Source organism: Peromyscus leucopus, chromosome 10 (assembly GCF_004664715.2).
Source record: "Peromyscus leucopus breed LL Stock chromosome 10, UCI_PerLeu_2.1, whole genome shotgun sequence".
Taxonomy (NCBI): Eukaryota; Metazoa; Chordata; class Mammalia; order Rodentia; family Cricetidae; genus Peromyscus; species Peromyscus leucopus.
This window is the reverse complement of record NC_051071.1, coordinates 13,459,977-13,480,882: the sequence shown is the minus strand read 5'-3', so window position 1 is coordinate 13,480,882 and position 20,906 is coordinate 13,459,977. Positions and strand designations below refer to the sequence as shown.

The 20,906-nt window shown below is 38.5% G+C and overlaps 1 protein-coding gene across 6 annotated transcripts in view; it reads left to right on the top strand.

Annotated features, from left to right (window-relative positions):
• LOC114697940 (WD repeat containing planar cell polarity effector) overlaps positions 1-20,906 on the top strand; it is a 302,933-nt gene that overhangs the window by 76,484 nt on the left and 205,543 nt on the right. For all 6 annotated transcript variants that reach the window (XR_003735273.2, XR_005092299.1, XM_028876333.2 and 3 more), the window contains one exon: positions 17,533-17,616. Coding sequence is in view for 4 of the 6 variants with exons in the window: in XM_028876333.2 (XP_028732166.1) it covers positions 17,556-17,616 (61 nt within the window). In the remaining 2 variants the exon portion in view is untranslated. The remainder of the gene's footprint in view (positions 1-17,532; positions 17,617-20,906) is intronic.

The window sequence follows — 20,906 nt, the reverse complement described above, 5'->3', positions numbered from 1 at the left end:
AGACTTCCCTTTTAGGGCTGAGTGTTCCAAGGACTCTCACTATCTGTATAATGTCTGTCTGTGGGTCTCTGTATTTATTCCCATTTGCTGTAGGAGGAAGTTTCTCTGATGATGGCTGAGCAAGGCACTGATTTATGAGTATATCAGAATGTCATTAGGAGTTATTTTATTGTTACTTATATGTTTTTTTTTTTTTTTTTTTTTTTTTTTTTTTTTTTTTTTTTTTTTTTTTTTTTTTTTTTTTTTTTTTTTTTAGAACAGTGGTATTTGGTTTTATCCTAGATCCCTGGGCTATTTAGTCTCAGGTTCTTGGTTATCTAAGCAGTGTCAGGAATGGGCTCTATCTGTGGAGTGGGTCTTAAGTCAGATCACTTATCAATTGGTTACTCCCACAGGCTTCTTGCCACCATTGTACTAGAGTTTCTTTCAGGCAGGACACCATTGCAGATCAAATAGTTTGTGGCTGGGTTGGTGTTTATCTTTCTTGTTTGGTAGCATGCAGAGTACCTTCCTTCTCAAAGACTCTAGAATGTAGTGGTGAGAATTCTGTGTAGGTATAAGCTAGACTTTGCTATGTTCAATTTGCTATGTGGGTGTTGTCTTCAGTAACAAGGGCTTGCTGTCAGTTTGTGGAGAGCAACCTATAGTCTTGGCAGCAGCTTGGGTTGTTTGGGGGTTCTCATGGGGCCCCTTTGGCCAACAACTCAGTTAGATGTAACCCAAATCCCAGGATTAGAAGTTTCATTTGGTGACAAGAGATGACCAGTTGGAACTCTGTCTCTCCCATTATTTGGCAATTTTCTTTAGATCGCCTTCATATATTTATATATTTTAGGAAGCTTCTACTGTATTAGATTTTCATACTACCCCTCAAGTGTTCCTTAATTTTAGCTATGTCTCTTTGTATTCCTTCCCTGTAACCCCCAAGCTGATTCTTTCCACCCCTCCCACATCCCATTCTATTTCTCTTTCCTAATGAAAATTGCACCAGTTTGGGTTTTCTTTATTCAATTTTCACTTTGAATTCTTGAACTGTTTTATTCATTCCTCCCACTGTGTTTTCATAGATTTCTTTAAGGGACTTATTTATTTTCTCTTTGAGAACCTGAATCATTTTCATAAAGGCTATTTTAAGGTCTTTTTCTTATGCTTTAGCTATGTTGCAATATTCAGGGCCTGCTGTGGAGTTGCTGGGTTCTAATGGAGACATATAGTTCTAGATGTTATTGATTGTATTTTTATGCTGGCATCTAGGCATCTAGATTTGGGGAGATTGTAATTCTAGGTGCTGATATCTGGTCTTGTCTTTGTTGGGTGGGTGATTTGTTCCTTGGTTTCTGTTGCCATCTCTGCTTTTTAGAGAGGGTGGTGACTGTGTGTTCCCTGGTAGGACATTCTTCTGGGATTCTGATAGATGGTGGTCACTAGGGGTTCCAGGAAAAGTGTGTTTCTAGGTATTGGGACCTGATACTTAAAAAGGGGCCTGGGTTAGGATCAGGGTGCTCAGGGTGTCCACAGGAGGGTGACAAGTAGGGTGTTCCACCAGGACCTACTTAGTTCTCTGGGAATGGGGGCATAGAGTGAGGAGAGGCCACAGAAGTTGGTCTGCTGCAGAGCTGGGGATGAGGCTGGGGGATTGGACTTGGAGGAATGGAGAGAGAGGTGAAGCTCTGCAGTCAGCCTCTCTTGTATAATATTAGAGGGACCAGCCTTAATATTATACATCCCAGGAGCTCAGGAGAGAGAACTACTAACGGCGAGGACTATTATCAGAAAATATAATCTCAGCACACCGAGTTCTATAGTCCACTTGCTTTAATTCCTCTGGCATAACATCCTTTATACACAGCTTCAGTTCTGTTCTCATGTCTAGCTCCTTTCTTGCCTGATTTCTCTCTATATTTATCTACTGTCCCCTCTAGGTTCTATCTTAATTCCTTTATCTAGTTTTGTCCCTTCTATGTTCTCATCTATCTAGTTCTTTCCCCTATCAGCTCCTCTCTCGTCTCCTTCTCTCTCATCTGGCTCTTCCTCATCTTGTTCTTCCCCATCTGGCTCTTCCTCATCTTCCATCTTGTTCCTCTAGTCCTCTCTTTTAGCCCTTCAAACTAGTTCTTCCCCATCTCAGTTCATTCCTCTCAAGTTCTTACCCATCTAGTTCTTCCATTCTCTTCTCTCTTCCTCTCTGCCTTCTGGAAGTCTCAGTATATAAAGGGAGGGTCCAAGCTAAATTGTGTAAAGCTATTACTTAACGTCCACCTCTCCTAGGTGGTGTCTCCTTGTGGAATTTAACGTAAATCAGGAGACTTGCATGTGGGCTGTTATCATTGTTAGTCCACCTGGGACTAACAATGGGCGCCCACCTGGGTGGTGTTTCCTGTAGTCCTTGAAAGTGGCCAAGGGAGATAATCTGATTCCAGAGAAAGCCTTTCCTGAGGCTGTTCTCCAAATACCTGGAATGTGTATGTCCAGAGAGTGATCAGTCTACACTGTTAGTCCTTCTTAGGGGAAAGTCAATTGGAAAAACTATGAAGGCACACATGATTTTCATAACAGAATACAGCTGATATATAACAAGCCAAGTAACACCAAATCCTTGGGATTTGGCTTCCTCTGGAGGAATTCCCTGATTCCTCCAGGTAGTGACTTTGCCATAACCAGCTGAGTTCTTATGATATATTCCTGCGGCCCGCAACAAGCCTCTCTGCTTTTCTGGCTGGAGTGGCCTGCAGGTTCCCAGGGGTTTCCTGCTGAAGTTGGGGGAAGGAATGAGGGGAAGGAAGCTAGAAATGGAAGATCTGTGTATGCACACATGTCCATGTGGGGAAAGAGAGAGTTTGCTCTGATATAGACTCTCAAAAATTCCATTTCCAGTTTTCTTATGTATTGGGTGAGATCACTGCCTGACAGTGTTAAGGAGGTTTAGTAGGGAAGAGAACCTTAAAGTTTATCTTGCAGACTTAGATAGCTCTCTAGCTCTCAGTATTCTGTGCACAGCCATTCCTTCAGAAGTTCTTTGTGCTTCCCGTCTCTGAGCCTCTCCAGGGTTCCAGGATACTTATTCTGAGCTCTCTCTCCTCCATAGGTATGTGGTTTCTGTTTCTTCAAATCTGTCATTAGTTATCTCTTGCCCATCTACTGTTTATACTCTAAAATCTTTTTTTTTTTTTTTTTTTTTTCGAGACAGGGTTTCTCTGTGTAGCTTTGCGCCTTTCCTGGAGCTCACTCTGTAGCCCAGGCTGGCCTCGAACTCACAGAGATCCGCCTGGCTCTGCCTCCAGAGTGCTGGGATTAAAGGCATGCACCAATCTTGATGGGATTTATTTTGTTCTTATTTTGCCTTTAGTATCTTTGTCCCATGAGGGTTTCCCCCTTAATTGTCCCATGAATTTGGAAGGGTATCAAAGTATCTAGCTGTCCATGTCCTCTCTCCATCTTTATTAGGGTATGTTACTTGTAGCTAGTTTTTCTACCAAAGGAAATCAAACATTGACATATGACATTTCTCTAATTCTGATTTACCATTGGCAGTGAGGTACTGTTGAGTTGATAACAAGTTGTGATGAAAACCTACACTATGATAAAGACACACATTATTGTAAGATATGTACATTTTAAAAAAAACTGTCCAATGGAACTTGGGAAATATAATGGATTTATATACATTGTATAGTTTGTTTTCTTTGAAGAAATAAGTTCTGAAAATGGGTAATGATTTGTTTTTATTTTGACTGAGATCATGTTAAAGTTCAGGAGTAACTTTCTTCCCATTTCCCTCTTGTCCATGGCTTTGTTTTGTTGGTTACACTGTGGTGGAATTGCATGTTGTTCTCCTTACACCCCTACCTCACTAAGTTATGTCTGCTTCAAGGTCAGGTTGTTGAGGTTTTTCTTCATATTCTGAGTGCCTACCACGGTGCCTTGCTTACTTGTTGGCATTTAGTAGATTATGCAACTATATGTTGAACCAAACAAAAATAATTAAAAGTTGAAATGATACCCATGAAACTGATAATGACTTAATTTTCCTTATTACTGAAATCAGACTCATAATTTTATGACTATTGAGTTCTCACAGAGGGAAACTGACATGTACTGAGTGGTTATCATGCACCACAAACTTCAAAAGATGGTTTTCCTTTTACTCTTTGGTAATGGTGTAGAGTATGAGTTTTAAAGCATAGGATGCATTTTTTATTGATCATTGTTGGGGCGTTAGGCCAAAACATGATCATAATAATTTCCTACTTCATTAGGAAATTCTTAGCGTTTGTAAGCCCTGATGATGTATGCCTGTGTTAAATCTGTTGAGGTGAAATTGATCTCTTCTTAGGGAACATTGTGGTTATTCATAGGCATTCATTTCGGTAAGAAAAGACTGTTCTTTTCTAAGTTATCTCATTTGGTCCCCTATTCAACTCATGAAACAAAATACTGAAAGTTTTATTTAAGAAAGAATCTCGTGACAAACCATTAGTAAAACAAAAACAGCCAATCAGGGAAGAATCAGTAGAAAGGAAGATCCAATCATACTATTGAAAGATTCACCGTAGAATTCTGAAAACAATTTAGGGTTTGTTTGCATTTCATTCAGAATTTGTTATAGAGACTGATGGGCCAGCAACATAATGAGAGCTGCTGCGAATAAGAGTAGTTAAAGTAGGAAAGCTTCTTGGAGTCAATAATTTAATTTACCAGTTAGCTATGAAATAGTCATAATTCACATTGGAGCTTTTTAAAAATATTTTATTAATTCTTTGAGAATTTCATCCCATGTATTTTGATCATGTTCACCTGCCCTCAACTTCTCCCAGATTCATTTCCACCCTCTCTCTCAACTCATTGAGTCTAGTCTGTGTTGTGCCAGTATTCTTAAGTGTGGAGCCTGCTCTGGAGAGTGTCATGCTCTTAAAGAAACTGACCCTTCTTCTCTCAGCAACTGTCAGTGCCAATTGGAACTCATTTTTATATCATCTGTAATGTTTGCTATGTAAATAAAAGGGAAAATTCTTAGTGCCTCAGAAACAGTAATTCTAATCAGATAATCCAGTTACATTAATTTATTTATAAGCAAACTAACAGTCTTTAAATAGGCATCTAAGTTATTTTCTTAAAGAGCTTTCTAAGTAAAATAAAAGTTGGTGGAAAAGAATCCTTTTTTGTCCATTTTCTGTATATTTTAAATTTTACTCTTTGAGACTTTCATACAATGGATTTTCACCATAACCACCCCTCCACATACCACCTCTAAATGCTCTCAGTCACTCTCATGTTCCCTTCCCAACTTTATGTTCTCTTTTTATTAGTGCTATCCCAAGTTAGTGCTCAGCCTTCAGTTAGAGGTGGAGAAGAAAGAACAGTCCACAGGAAGCTGTGGAGAACATTTCCGGTCTCACTATGCCTCACAAGCTGGTGGCTGTTTGCTTCCTTCCTCCTGTTTCTGTGCTTGTACTGAAGGGGTTTACATACAATTGCATATGAAAGAGGATCCTTTGGGGAAAGTCCCATTCCAGGAAAGATGCGATGCGATGCGTTTTCTCTCTCTCTTTCTCTCTCTCTCTCTCTCTCTCTCTCTCTCTCTGTAAGTAATTTTAGAGGGTTCCTGTGAGGCTTCAATGAAATCATGGCTATAAAGCTTTCAGTAAAATCTGAAGATGTTATTCACCCTGTGCTTCACCATGTTAGCAGGGTTCTTTATCTTCCAAGTTTGACAGAAGCCACAGGTAAAAAGTTTTTAAGTTTTTTGTGTGTGTGAAAAGAAAGATTTCAGAGTATACAGCTATCAAGTTGCATGAGATCTTCCACTTTTTATAAGAAGCACTTCTTTCAACAGCTCCTAGGGTTTGTTTCTAGAGGAGGGGGTGGCAGTCTGTCATCGAAGTGTTGACAAGGGCCGACAAGGGTGAGTTGGTATGGCTGCAGGGCACTTTAGTACTTTCCAGTGTCGCTCTTATTCTGAGAGAAAGGCTTTCTGTATTTCTTTCTCTCTTTTACTCACTTTGATTTATATACTTTTTAAAACAGTAATTCTGAATTGACAAATTACTTCAGTATTTAAGCGTTGGTTTAGATAAGAGCCTTTCAGTGTTTACTTGTCTTTAACCAAACCTTAAGACCTATTCCTGAAATTTATTTTCTCTTCAAAGCTACATTTTTCTTTGTATTCAAGTGTAACATAAAATTATATTTATAGTTATAATTTAGAATTAATTACCATTATCATATTGCTAACATTTCTATTTTGTCTTTTTATTGTTGTGGTTAAGGTACACCCTTGAAAACCATTAGTAATTACATATTGTTGAAGTTCAGAAAGGTCAGACCTGAGTTGGGCTGCTGGTGGGAGACAATTGTTCTTCCTGTTGCTGTTATTTGCTTATGCGAGCACACTTTTTGTCTTTCTAAGATGCCTAATGTAAGCTCTACCAATAATTTTGCAAGGTCGTGGAAAAAAGCACTTTAGCTAGAATAATGGAAAACTGTGTGTAGCAAAATATTCAAAATGAGCACCAGCAAACAAGATGTTTGTATTAATAGGAACCTAGAAAATGGCTGTGCAAAGGTCAGCACTGATCTTTAAATATTAGTGAAATTTAATTTGTTGTATGTAATGAGTAGAAAGAAGGGGAGGCAGGCTTCAGCAAAGAAGCCATTGATAAATTGTCTAAATGTCAAAACTGCTTACCATGTGGAAATGTTAAATTGACAAGATCTATTTAACTAAGTGAATTAAACAGTTTGAATAATGCCCTAGAGAAATATTTTCTAAATTTAAGTATGACAGGAGACTTAGAAAGTTTTTTTTCTTCCATAGTTTATTTCATGGAAGTGAATGGGTTCTTCCTTTCAAGGAATAGAATTTCCTCTGCCCTCTTTTAGCAAGAATGATGCACAGGTTCTGTGATCACTTAGAAACAGATCATTTTTGCTTTATCCACAAACAGCAGCTGACCTGCTGTTGCAGCTGTGAAGAACCATCCCTAGCCATGGGCCTGGTCAACCCCAGCTATGGGCCTGGTCTTCTTGGCACTTTGCAGACCATTAGCTGAATGGGAGTTCAGAGACCTTGGCCATGACCAGTTCCCTTTTGAAAAGAGAAACTATATTCTCTCATTTTCTCCATGTATAAGGCTGATAAAATTTAAGTGACAAGTATCTCCAGTGTATATAATGATGGGTTAATGCCATTTGTACAGGAAGGGATAAAGAAAGGTGAGCATAAGATAGGAATAGGTAATTTTCTAAGGAAACAGAATTATTTGAAATACATGAAAAGATGCTTGATCTTATTAATGAATAGAAAAATAAAACCTGCAATTAAAAGAATGTATCACTTATCAGATTGGCAACAGTGTGAAATTTTGACATGCTTCTAGGTGTTAAGGATTCAGGAAAAGAAGTCCTGTGTTGAGTGGCAGTTTCACATGATACAGCCATTGTGGGTACTACCAATGTGTAAAGTGTTAATATATCTTTTTCATGGTACTGTTATTTGCAAGGCAAATGCTGAAACACATTACTATTTAGTAAGAGAATAGTTAAGTAAGTTATGATCACATTCAATGGAACATGAGTATCCTTTCTGGACTGTTCAGTGAAAAACAGCAAAGTATATGCACACTAAACCCCTGTACTTTACAATCACACAAAACACACCAGGCATGAGTGTGGACATGTGAATTCACCAAGGAATTCTGGAAGGACACATGGCATGCTGTGCACTGGCTCCCTTAGCGTGGGAAGGACTTCAGTTTTACATCAATACCTCTGCTTTGTTTGCTTTTAAAACACAGTGCGTGTGTGCTACCATTGTAACTTAGAACTCCAGAAGAGACAAGAGACCAGATAGGGTCTAATGAGATAAGAAGTTTCTCTCCACGTTTTCTACACTTGAAGGCTGTAAACTTACTTTAGAATAAGAACACGATAGGAAGTTGTTTTACTACTTTCAGCCGCTGTGGAAAGCACGACCAAAAGAACCTGGGGGAGAAAAGGGTTTATTTCTTTTTATACATCCAGTCCGTCATTGGAGGAAGCCAAGGCAGGAACTCCAGGCCAGAGCCCCAAGTAAAGCCTGTGGAAGGCACTGTTTACTGGCCTGCTCTCTAGCTCAGCTAGCGTGCTTACGCAGCTCAGCACCTATTGCTAGGGATGATGGTGCTGCCCACATGGCCAGGGTCCTCCTACATCAATTCCTTCCCTAAAGACATGTTCACAGGCCAATCCTTTTTTTTTTTTTTTAAATTTATTTAGATGTGTAAGGCTGTTTTTCCTGAATGTATGTTTATGTACAATATGCATCCCTGGTGCCTGAAGAGGCCAGAGAGGGTATTGGATTCCCTGAGACAGGAGTTGTAGAAGTTACTAGCTGCCATGTGGGTGTTGGGAATTGAATCTGGGCCCTCTGGAAGAGCAGCTACTTGATCACCAAGCGATCTCTCCAGCCCCTCACAGACCCATCTGGTTAATGCAATCCCCAAACGAGATTCACTCATACTGGATGTCAGGTTGACAGCTGAAGCTAGTTAAGCCAGGAGAGTTTCTAACACAGTGCTTTTTTAAAAAACTGCTTTTACCACTCAGCTGCTTAGTGTTTAGGCTAAGTCTAAGTTTTCATAGCTAAAAGTGTTGGTGCTTCACACCTATGTACATCCATGTGGAGGCCAGAAGCCAACCCTGAGTTTCATTCCTTAAGAGCCATCCATCTTGTTTTATGAGACAGGGTCTCACTGGGACCTGGGGTGCTGTGATTATAATAGCTGATTGGCTAGCAAGCCTCAGAGATTTGCCTGTCTTACCCTCCCCATTTCTGGGTTTGTAATGATGTGTCAGCATGCCAGAGTTTTTATTGGGTGCTGGGAATTGAACTTAAGTCCCTTATGCTTGTAGGGTAAACATTTCACTAACTGAACTATCTCCTCAGCCCCAAATATCTCTTATCTTTTGAGCCTTATGGGATACTTGGAGTATAAGCTTATTATTAAACAAATATGCACTTAACATTTAAGTTGAGAGATGTTTTAGTTTTCCAAAATGATCTGGAACTTTATATGCCATACTAGTTTTGTAACTTTGACAGAACACAGAACTGGATTGAGGGAGGAAGGATTTATTTTCCCTTATAGTTCAGGGACTATCAGTCCATTATGCCAGGAAAGGCAAGGTAACAGGACAGCTCCAGCCATGCTTCTGGGAGCTTGGAGTACAGCTTGTTCGAATTTTGTGGATTTAGGAAGTAAAGAGTTCTTGACAAGGATTGGAGGCATGTATGACTTCAGAGTCCAACTATGACCTGTCCACCAGCTAGGCCTCAAAACTTCATAATTTCCTAAAAAATTGCCACTTGCTGGGGACCATCTATTTTACAACATGTAAGTCTGTGGAAGACATTTTGCATTCAGTGTATGCTGTAAGGCAGCACTTTCAATAAGGAACTATCTAGATACACCTTAAATAATAATTTGAAACATTAGAAGGCAAATATCACTAAGGTACCTAGTTCATTTATTTGATAACTGCTGCTTGAATAAAATTAAAGGATAAAATTCTCATATTATAGACAGTTAGTTATGCAATACTCACTTATAATACTCAGCCCTTTTCATCTTCAAAGCATTATACAACATTAATTAATGCTTACAACATCCTTGCAAATGTAGGTCATTATCATTATCCCTGTTTTTGCATGTGGGGAAATTGAGGCAGCGAGGTTAAATGATTTGGGTAAATTTGTCACAGCAGGATTAGAATAAAGGAATTTTTGGCTCAGAGCCCAGAAGTCAGAATAGTAGAGCCACACCTTTTGGTAGCAGGCTTAATTTCTGTGTCCTTGACAAAACATGATTTTTCATTAAATCATATTGAGATCATCTCTGCATTCAAATACCAAACTAACAAGTTTGATTACCGTATTACCCCTACATGCCTTACACCATTTTCTCTTCCTTAGTGTTTCTGGCCTAATATTAAATTAATTTCCCCCTATCATTTTGTAAGATAATTGTTCAAATATCTATCTCAACTATGTTTTTCTTCTGGGATTTCACTTTCCATTTTGAAAATTTCAAGTAGTTTTTATAATTCTTTATTTTTCCTGGCTGGTCAGACATACATACCCAGATGACTCTCCTTTGCCTCAATCTCCCATTGTGTTTAGAGTCCCATTTTTTTTAACATTGGCAAATCTCACTCCTATTAAACTACCCTTTGCTGTGATGTTTTGGTAAAACTCCTGCTTGTGAGGATAAGCCAGTGGGAAGGAGTCTGGGTACAGGATTTCTGGGAACCAGTGTGACTAAGAATAGTATGCACTAGTCTTTTGCTGTGGTGAAACAACCAAGGTTACATGCTGATGGGAAGCTGAAGGATAACAAGATACCAACTAGTGGGGTCAGTGGTTAGGAAAGTTCAAGTGTGTGGGTTGAGGGGTAGAAGCAGTCACTGTAATGGCTGAGTGGTTTGGGGCCCTCTTGCTGGCCTTGGGATGAGGAGGCAAGCCATCAATGCCCATAAGCTGTTGTCTTTGTTGCAAGATCACTGAACCCTTTCTCTCCATCTCCCTCCATTCTTCTCTTCTCCCCCTCTCTCCTTTCCTCCCTTCCATCCACCTCTCTTACATTGCAACCACCACAACCCCAATTCAAGTGCTTGCTATCTGCTACCTCAGTTATCTTTCTAACAGGTCTTTTGTGTACCAAAACTTCTTCCACTTTTCCTTTTTGCTGTCTCTCCAGGTAATCTTGCAATAATTATAACCTGAAACATTTTTTATTATTCCGCTATTTAGCTACTATTTAGTAAACAGAAGTCCAAATTCTTAAAATTGACATCCAAAGACATCTTTTGTTTGGCCTTCATCTCTCTCTGCTACCTGCCCACTAAATCAATACTGTAAGAATAAAAATAAATAAGCTTGTATTTTTCTAATTTCTTATTTTATTTTATGTGCATTGGTGTTTTGCTATTAAGTGTTGGGTCCCCTGGAACTGGAGTCACAGACAGCTTTGAGCCGCCATGTGGGTGCTGGGAATTGAACCCAGGTTCTCTGGAAGAGCAGTTAATACTCTGAACTGCTGAGCCATCTCTCTAGCCCCTGTATTTTTCTAATTTTTTCCTTCATTATTTTTATCTTTGTCTCCCTTATGCAAAATCTACCAATCCTCAAATACTTTATATGATCATTTCTTTAGCTAGGTATGGCAGTGTACACTTTTGATCCCAGCACTCAGGAGGTAGAATCAGGTAGACTTCTGTGAGTTTGAGTCTAGTCTTGTCTGCAGAGATTCCAGGACCAGGGCTGCATAGCTGCATAGTGAGCTCTGTCTCCAAAATAACAACAACAACAACAATTTCTTTACCAAATTGTACCATCTACTGGGCATCTGGAGGTCTTTGTTTATTTTGCTAAAGTGGTAGGCATTGCAGATTTCATATTCCATGGTTGTTTTATCTGCAATGCTGGATTATGTACTATTTGAGAGTTAAGACCCTGCTATAAATCTTTGTATCTGAGACTTATGGCAAAGCAGTATACACATAAGATACTTTAAGTGCTTTTTATAGTCAGTTATATTTAGATGCAGTAAGCCTCTGTGATCACAAATGAGGCAGTCCCTAGTAGTCCAGTGCAGTAAATTTAGCCCAAGTTTGAGGTCTCATTATTTGAGATTCTTTTGTCCTTTTGCATAAACTTTGCTTGTTTGGTTCATTGTTGAAAGTTTTTGGGAAAAAAAAATCTTTATTTGTGACAGTATGTCTTTGATAAAAATGTTCATGAATATACCTAACAGGTGTTTAATGATACTGTGTATTAATGATATTAGAAAGTAATTGGAGGGCAATACACTGAATTTTATGTAATTGAAAAGTAATTATGATTGTAACAATGCAACGAACCAGTGGTTTATGTAAATTTATACTATTTCATTATCTTTCTTTTTGAACATTTTCAATTAGACTTCTCAAGGAAATATATGCGAATAAGCAGCAAATATATGTCCCACACCTCTGCCCAAGAAAGATGCCCTCAGGCTCTGTGCAGGTTCTGCTGCTGCTCTGCATCCATTGGAAATGTCTTGTTGGCGCCATGGTGTCCTAGCACTGTCTCCTCTTGCTTCATTAGTTTTCTGCTATCATGTTCTATTTGCCCTCAAGCTTCCTTTCCTCCGTAGAGTCGGAATAGCTGGCTTCAGAAGACAGCAACTACAGACCTAACTACTTTGGCAGAAGACAAGCATTTTGCAATTTATTAAGTGCTAATTAATCTTTACTTCTCAAACATATATTTATTTTCCCCAAAAGAATATTATCAGCAGTATGCTACTGGAATGATTTCTATTTTGCATGTTACTACAGAAAGGAATAGTTCTAATATAAGTGAAGTGGAAGAAAGTGATGGGAAGCCTTTTGAGGATTAAATAGGAAGTAAAAGGGTTTTCTGACTTTCTTTTCCTCAAATTTTGCACTTGTACAGATTCTTCCTTATACAGAACGTCATCTTAAATTTGTGTCAGGTTTAATTTAAATCATACTGCTTATCTAGTCATGAAGACTCGATGTTTGGATTACAAAACGGTCTCCTGAGAGAACTGAAACTGACATAAGTAAGCTACCTTATATAATTAAAATAAACAGAACATTAAAGACACTTCAAATGAGTGAAAATTGAAATCATGTTTGTCATTTTGTTTAGTCTTTTATTCTTTGAGTCATTATTTTTAAGATCCTGTACTTTTGCTCTGCATAGATACTTTTGTTCTAGTCCTGGGTCACCCAGAGAAAGGGCACTAATGGGCCAGTGTTTCTCAGCTTGGGAACCCCTTCTTTGACTGCTCTTTCAATCCCTGCCCACACCTCCTTCCCCAAGTGCAAATCCAGAGTGCTTCTGAAATTCTTTTCTTACCTACTTCAAAACAGCTATTTCTGCACTAATACAATATTTGGATGGAACAAGCTCAGTCTTGATTACTTCCTCCAGGCAGATTTTTCATACCAGGAAATTACCAGCATTCTTTTTCACTGGTGACATTCTTGAAAAAGATGCAAGATGTTTCCAAAGTGTTTTAAAAACCTGTACAGTTTTAAAGATGGCAAGGCATCTTGGAGGTTAAAAGAGGACTCATTTGCTCTCTTTCCTCCCTTCCTGTCTAATTAGCACTGTGGATTTTACTGAAGTCATTCTATTTACTCCATTTATTTACTCTTCAAATTTTTACGGTTTTTCTGGCAGAGAGTTGAAGTTCAAGAAAAAAGGGTGAATAACATTGGGCTGTTTCTCCCCTCTCTGTTAACACACAGTCTTCTCTTGAATCACTTATGTTGGGGAATTCACAGAATTGCGGTGTGTGTCTATGAGCAAGTCCAGTCATGACCTCACTGGCCGTTTCTTTCCATCTGCTCACATATGTGTACTTTAGCTTCTGGCTGCATCCATTTCCAAGGCTGTGGACCCCTCCTGACCTCCATATCTGCTCTTGCCAGGCCCAGGTCCTAGTCTGTCTTGGATGCCATACTTTTTCTGAGCCCATCAATGTGGTTGCTTTGCTGCCTGCTTTAGGCTGGACACCACTTCCAACAGAAGCACATTTTCCCCAGTCCTTCCATCCCCATTACAACTTGATATGAATCGTGGGGTGCTGAACTAGAAGATGAGTCTGTGGCTATAGGCTCTCCTGACCCTTAAGCTCTCCCCTGTGGGAGATGCAAAGGATGAGCTTGTTTGCCCTTGACATCTTAAGCTCTCTACCAAGCTCATTTCACCTTTTCTCCCAATATCACAATATCTCAGTGTTTTAGGACTTCCAAATTAAAAAAAAATATATAGGTAACACACATTCACGTGTGCACACACACCTCTGTTACACACACACACACACACACACACACACACACACACACACACACATAATCCATCCAATGTGTACTGCTACTAAGAATGTATTCTACCCTCCTTTTTGTTATCAGGAGAAAGTTTTGGCAAGTTTTTTTCTTTTAAATTGACAAAAAAACAGGATTTCAAGTGTTGTCTCCTTTTAGTATGTAAGTAAAAGTGTACTCCTTAATCTGTAGGCTTTTATCTGTAATAACTTATAGTCTTTATGTAACTATAAGCAGCTTAACCAGCCTTGTCTCTGCCCACATTGCTACAAATTATTGTTATTGGCATCTGAATAAACTCTAAGTAAGGAAAAGCATTTTTTAAAAAAAATTTTGTAGTGTAGTTTAGAGATGGTGATTTCTGATACTCAGTGTCAGAGGACAAATGCACTTGTTTCATCATGTTTTAACACAATGAAATGTCAACCCATTTGTGTATCGTATTTCAAATGTCTCCTTTTGTGTGTGACTGTCTTCATATAAGGATGCTTTTTCTTTGTAAACCACCTGTTCTACTTAGTACTTACTCATGAAATCATTGATATACAGGAGAGATGAGCATCTAGTTACAGCAAGGTAAGGGTCTTTTGTTTAATCTACTTCCTTTGAAGACATTTTGATGCAAGAAGAAAATGAATTTAGAGTCAGTCCAAAGATTATTATTATAGCCCACTTCCTTCTTAGCCCTTTTTTGCTTGCTTGACTTCTTTCCTCTCTCCCTTCCTCCATCCCTCCCTCCCTCCTTTCCTTCCTTCCTGTGTGTATTGTGTATGGTGCATGCATGTGAGTGTGTGGGTATATGGGCCTGTGCATTCTCATGCATAGGCCTGAGCAGAACCCTGAGTACTCCTCTGTTCTTCTTGCCTCATTGCTTTGGGACAGAGGCTCTCAATGAAATGGAAGCTCACCATTTGCCTAGCCTAGCTAGCCAGTGAGCTCTTGGGAATCTTCTATCTCCATTCTCCTGCGGCGAGCTCCTCGACCAGCGAGGAAGAACGACCACCACACAAGGATTCTTCTCAGATCACACTTTATTGGAGCGCCTCTTGGTTAAGGGAGAGCGGGAGGTGAGGGGCCCCGAGGACTAAACTGCAGCTGCTTATATAGGGAATCAGGCAAACGTGCCGTACTGTGATTGGGTCCCGCCAGAATGCGAACACGGGGAGCCACGGGATAGGCTGAGGACATAAGGCCAATTACCATACTCGTGCATCATAGCCAAATATGGAGTTGTTTACAGCTAGGCTACCAGGAAGCCAGCGCCATCTTTGAATAGCGGCTCCCTACATTCTCCAATGCTGGGAATAAAAGCACGTATAATCATATTTGGCTTTTCATGTAGGTGCTGTGGATTCATACTTAAGTTTTCATGCTTACAGCATAAGCATTCTTACCTACCTACTGAGCCACCTTCCTAGCACACTTTCCTACTTTTTTCAACTTTATCTGTCATTTTTTTTAACCTTTCCACCTATATCTACCACTGTCTTTTGGAGCATGCCATCCTTTTCATCAAATTACCATATATACTTCTATACTTTGGTATACACCAATGCTATAGCAGAGCACTGGGGTAGCCAAGAGAGCCTCTGGATTCAAAGCTTGCCTTCATCAGCAGATGGCATTGTGACCTCAGTTCCACAGTGTACTACTGGTGTCACAAATAACTAGGAGGAAAGAATGAGTTACAACATATATGCTTAGAACAAATGTTTAGTGTTCTCTACCATCACCTCCATCATCATCAAATGTTTAGTGTTCTCTACCACCACCTCCATCATCATCAAATGTTTAGTGTTCTTCACCACCTCCATCATCATCATCATCATCATCATCATCAAATGTTTAATGTTCTTCACCACTTCCATCATCATCATCATCATCATCATCAAATGTTTAGTGTTCTCTACCACCACTTTCATCATCATCAAATGTTTAGTGTTCCCTACTACCACCTCCATCATCATCAAATGTTTAGTGTTCTCTACCACCACTTTCATCATCATCAAATGTTTAGTGATCTCTACCACCACCTCCATCATCATCATCAAATGTTTAGTGTTCTCTACCACCACCTCCACCATCATCAAATGTTTAGTGTTCTCTACCACCACCTCCATATTATCAAATATTTAGTGTTCTCTACCACCTCCATCATCATTAAATGTTTAGTGTTCTCTACCACCACCACCTCCATCATCATCAAATGTTTAGAGTTCCCCACCTCCATCATCATCAAATGTTTAGTGTTCCCCTCCACCACCTCCATCATCATCCAATGTTTAGTGTTTTCCACCACCTCCATGATCATCAAATGTTTCGTTTTCTCCACCACCTCCATCATCCAATGTTTAATGTTCTCTACCACCACCTCCACCATCATCAAACTATTGGAGTCCTTTGCTACTTTGGAGACTTCTGGGACATTTCACAGCTTCTCTGATGCTTTCTCAGAGCTCTACTGTTGAGGCATAATTGGGTCCCTCTTTTAAATTACCACACTTTTTCATTCTTCCTCTTCAGCCATGGCATACTTTGTTTCCTTAACAGAACATAAATTTTCTTTATGATTGTAATTATATCCTGGTTCTGTAAAAGTGAAGTGAGGGCAAGGGAAGTTTTTATTATGTCTGAAATGACTTTGGATTATTATCCATATGAATAATATGGGAAATATTTTAGCCACTCCTAATGTTAAAGAAGCTGAAGGTTCTTTTCCTCTATTAAAAGTTGTCTTAAAATACTTTTCAAGCTTATTTCGTTTTTCCAGAAGTTCATTAAAAAGAACATTTATTTCTTTTACAGTTTCTATAGTGTGTTTATTTTAAATCATTAGATGCATTTCTAATATATAACATAGGATGTCTAGTATGAATTTCTAAGCAAACATTGAAAGTTATATAATTTTAAATATTTGTAAAATGTGAAACTTTTCTAGAGTTTGACTGACTTTCTCCCAATCAATCCAAATTGATGAGGTCCTATTTGATTTTTTTAAAGTATCAATTGTGTATGTTACTAATCCCTGCTACTAAAGTAGGAGGAAATACAGGATGTACATTTTAACTATCTTGATTTTAAAAATGTGTTTGGATTGTCTATCATGATATTCAAATTAACACACTATCTGGTTAGTAATGTAATTTTATAGTGTTTATTTTTAAGTAACTGAACCCCTCATATGATAGTAACTATATGCCATTTACCCTGCACATTCCATTACAGCCTGTTTATATGTGGGGTATCTAAAATATTTGCTTTATATATTGCAATGTATCACAAAATGTATTTGTACTTAATAACTACCTAGTAGATCCACTTTTCCTAAAAATTATGACAGAAGATATTCACATACTAAACGATTCTAAGTATACTTAGAGCTATAACCCAACATATGTTATTGAACACCCAAATATAGATAGTCTCCTTACCACATTTCTCAATGTGATGACATAGTAAATTCAGGAAAAGAAGTATATTTTTCTTTTTCTAGAGCTTATTTCTGGATGGTTAACAAATACATGAAAATGTGTTTAACCTAATGGACCATTTCTCAAATATTAGTTTTTTTTTTTTTTTTTAAGGAGGTTGAGATTGTGATTGGCAATGGGACATAATTGATCGGTACTTCTTTTTTTTTCTAATTACTTTGAACAGGACAGAGATTCCTTTGCCATCAGATGTCTTTCTGCTTGACTGAGCTACACCTGTGGTCTCTGAAGAGTACCTTACACATTGCGGGTGAGTGAGCTCTGGATCAGTGTCAGGGCTCTTCAGTCTCTTACACTCTTATCAATGAGTACTGACAAAGTTAAGGCCTGGGTTTGGCAAATAGAATTGCGGTCTCTTTTTTTTTTTTTTTCATCCTTAATGAAAAATTGGGTGATGAAAAAAATTCTTTTAAATACTCTTATTAACTTATTTTTTGGCTTGAGTTATGAAATTAATTTTACTAGTCTAATAGTTCTTCCTTCTAAAAATACACACATGTTCAATTTCTTATTAAGCTTATTCAACTGCTGTATAGTCATACATTTTTGCAGATTAGCTCATGAAAAGACATTTCTGTTTGATATCAAAAGCATTTCAAACATGTCACTGAGTTATACAATTACCTGAGTTCTTTGTGTTTTGTGTTTCTTGAATAGAAATAATAGAACTGTGTGTATAGAATAATATATATTTCATTAGAAAACAACTTATAAATGTTTTCCACTTTAATTATTCAGAGTAATTTTTATATTTAGAAATATATTTTTACTTACATTACTTTTATATCTTTATCAGGAAAATGGTTTACCTTGCAGAGTACTGGCTGTTTCTTAATAGTGAATATACAATAACAAATGAATGCCATGTTTTCATTGATTCTCCTTAAATATATTGAAATGGAATTTCTAGTTTAAGACTTGACTCGTATTTGTTTCCTCCCAAAACTTTTAAAAGAAGATTAACCCAATTAAAATAATGATGCATAAACACACAAAACCTGAGATTAGGAAAAGGACACTTTCAATTGGACAGTTTTTTGGAAATAGAAGAGATGAAGAAATTAGCAGAGTAAACATCTGAGTACCATTTGCCTAGAGAAGATATTCCAGTGACAGCCCATTTGTATCTTACAAACCTCGGAAAGGCTGAAACTTGAGAAGCATGTACTTCGGAAGATGGGGATGTGGCCCCAGGGTGACAGCAGAGGGAATGTGTGTCTGTGTAAAATAATGAGACACCTCCATGATGTGGAAACTGTAGGACACCAGAGCCACAGGAAGGAGACCCGCTAAACTGTAGGTGGAGAAAATTGAAACTGCCATGCTGATGGATGAGGTCTTCCTAAGCCATTTGCGGCTGAGAATGTCTTCTCACCTTTGTGTATTTGCCAAGAAAGAAGGGGCTTGAGAACAGAACCCTTCCCTGGGGTAACTGCAGGGACCCAAAGAGAAAACATCCACCCTGATGTTAGGGGTCTTTGGTGAAATATCTGGTCCCTGGCTGGTCAGTGAAGCCTCTTCAGTGAAACCCTGTTCAGGTATGAGAAGCTTCAGTAGATTTCTAGCGGCTCACTTGTAAGAGAGCTCAGGAATCATCAGATATGTTAGTATTTTCTACAGGAAAGAAGACGAGTAATAAAAAGCAATCAGGAAAAGGGAATTCTGCAGAAACTAAGATTACATAGGAAGGAAGAGAAAATCACCAACCTAAAGAGAGAGCTGAGGCCGTGAAGCACAGAACCAGACACAGGGGCTTTAGAGAACACGGATGCTAAACTGATCTGGAAACTGAAAGTATAGCACAAGAAGAAAGTGAAAAGTGGAACAATTATCTCCAAAATATTTTCTTCTCTTTTCATATCCACGTTTCTTCTCAGACAGAATGGTTCTCATTGCTTCCGTGGCTTTAGTTAACCTGCCAAACACTCCTAGATATCAGTCTAGCATTTCTGTGTCCCTCTCCTGTGTGGATATCATTCTTACTTCATGCGGTCATTGGCACAAGTCACATGATTCCCATGTCTTGCTTCTCTTGTTTGTTTTCTAATACCCCATACCGAGCTGCTATGCTCTGTGTATGTACTTTGTACTTGCAGGGGTTCTAACATACTGTGTTGTCTGAGTACTGTATTATTAGCTGGGAGGACGTCTTCCTCCCTCAGCTCTGGTACTGCTTGGACAACTCTCCTTATGGAGATGCTCTTGTCCTAGTTACATTCAACCCCACTCAGCCAGGTACAGGAAGGTCAGATGTGTGCACAGAATTCAGGGTCCCTTATGATCTTCCTAGCTCTATTCTAGAGTTGTAAATATATGGATATATGGAATGATATTATAATTATAAACTGGAATGTTTTAATAGGAGATATTGCTTGCATATATATAATGCCTGCAGTTCTAGCTCATAGCTTTAAATAACAAGAAACTTTTAAAATTGAAGTGTAACATATGTACTGAAAAGTGTACAGATTGTAAGAATATGCTGTGAACTATCAAAAAGTGAGCACATTCGTGAGATCACTACTCAGCTTAACAAAATATTGTGAGTGCTCAGGGGCCACGATCTCCCAATCAGTCTTTAGTAGATATTTGCCATTTAAATGACAGACATCTAATTGCATTCTTTAAAATCATGTCTTAATTTCACAATGAATAAAATAAGCTTTAGTTATGAGTATAGAGTATATGAGTATGAGCATATGAATATATGAGTATTGAGTATACTCATATATATAAGTATATCAAGTACACGTGACTGCTACATATTTGCAGACTCAATTGTAGTAGTTTTATGTGTCTTTTTCTTCTGGTTTTGTCCATCAGGTTGACGAAGTTTGGAGTCAGTCACTAGGGGGCAGCCTGTACTGCTTCCACTTCATGAGAGACAGTTGTAGCCTCCTTATGTTAGTGACTGAGAATTATTTTTGCATGGAGGAAAACAAGTGTTACTTCAATAAAGGAGATATTTCATTATTCATAGACATGGAAAAATTATTCTGTTCTCTTGTTTAAATTGCAAGAACAGAATCCCTTGGTTAAATCAATCCCAACATCTGCGAAGTCTCACTTTGTCTCTTACCTAGCCCAGCAGAGCATCTGAATTTGAATAGGTTTGGAAGCCTTTTGACTCTAAACAAGTTTCAGATAATAATTTATCCACAGCTCCCGGTAATCCCCCCTTTCTTCTTGCAGATTTCCTCCCAAATGCTATAGGATGGGAACTAGACTTCTGAGCTAAATTGGAGAAAAGCAAGCCACAGCTCAGAATCCAACAGCTAGGGCATTTTCTTCCATCCACTGACTTCATTTGGCATTGCTTAGTGGCAGTTCCTTTTGGTAGCGCCCTGTGAAAACTATCAGAGGAAGTGTGAAAGAGAAAACTTGGTCTTCCTTGATTCAGTTCTTCACTAATCTTCCCCCATGCCATTCTAGCTCTGCGTGTTCCCTTATGCCATTCCCATTTTCTCATTAGATCGATACACGTTCCAGTTTCTGCATGTCCCTAGAATAGATGAACCCATGGCCAGATGCTTTTGAGCT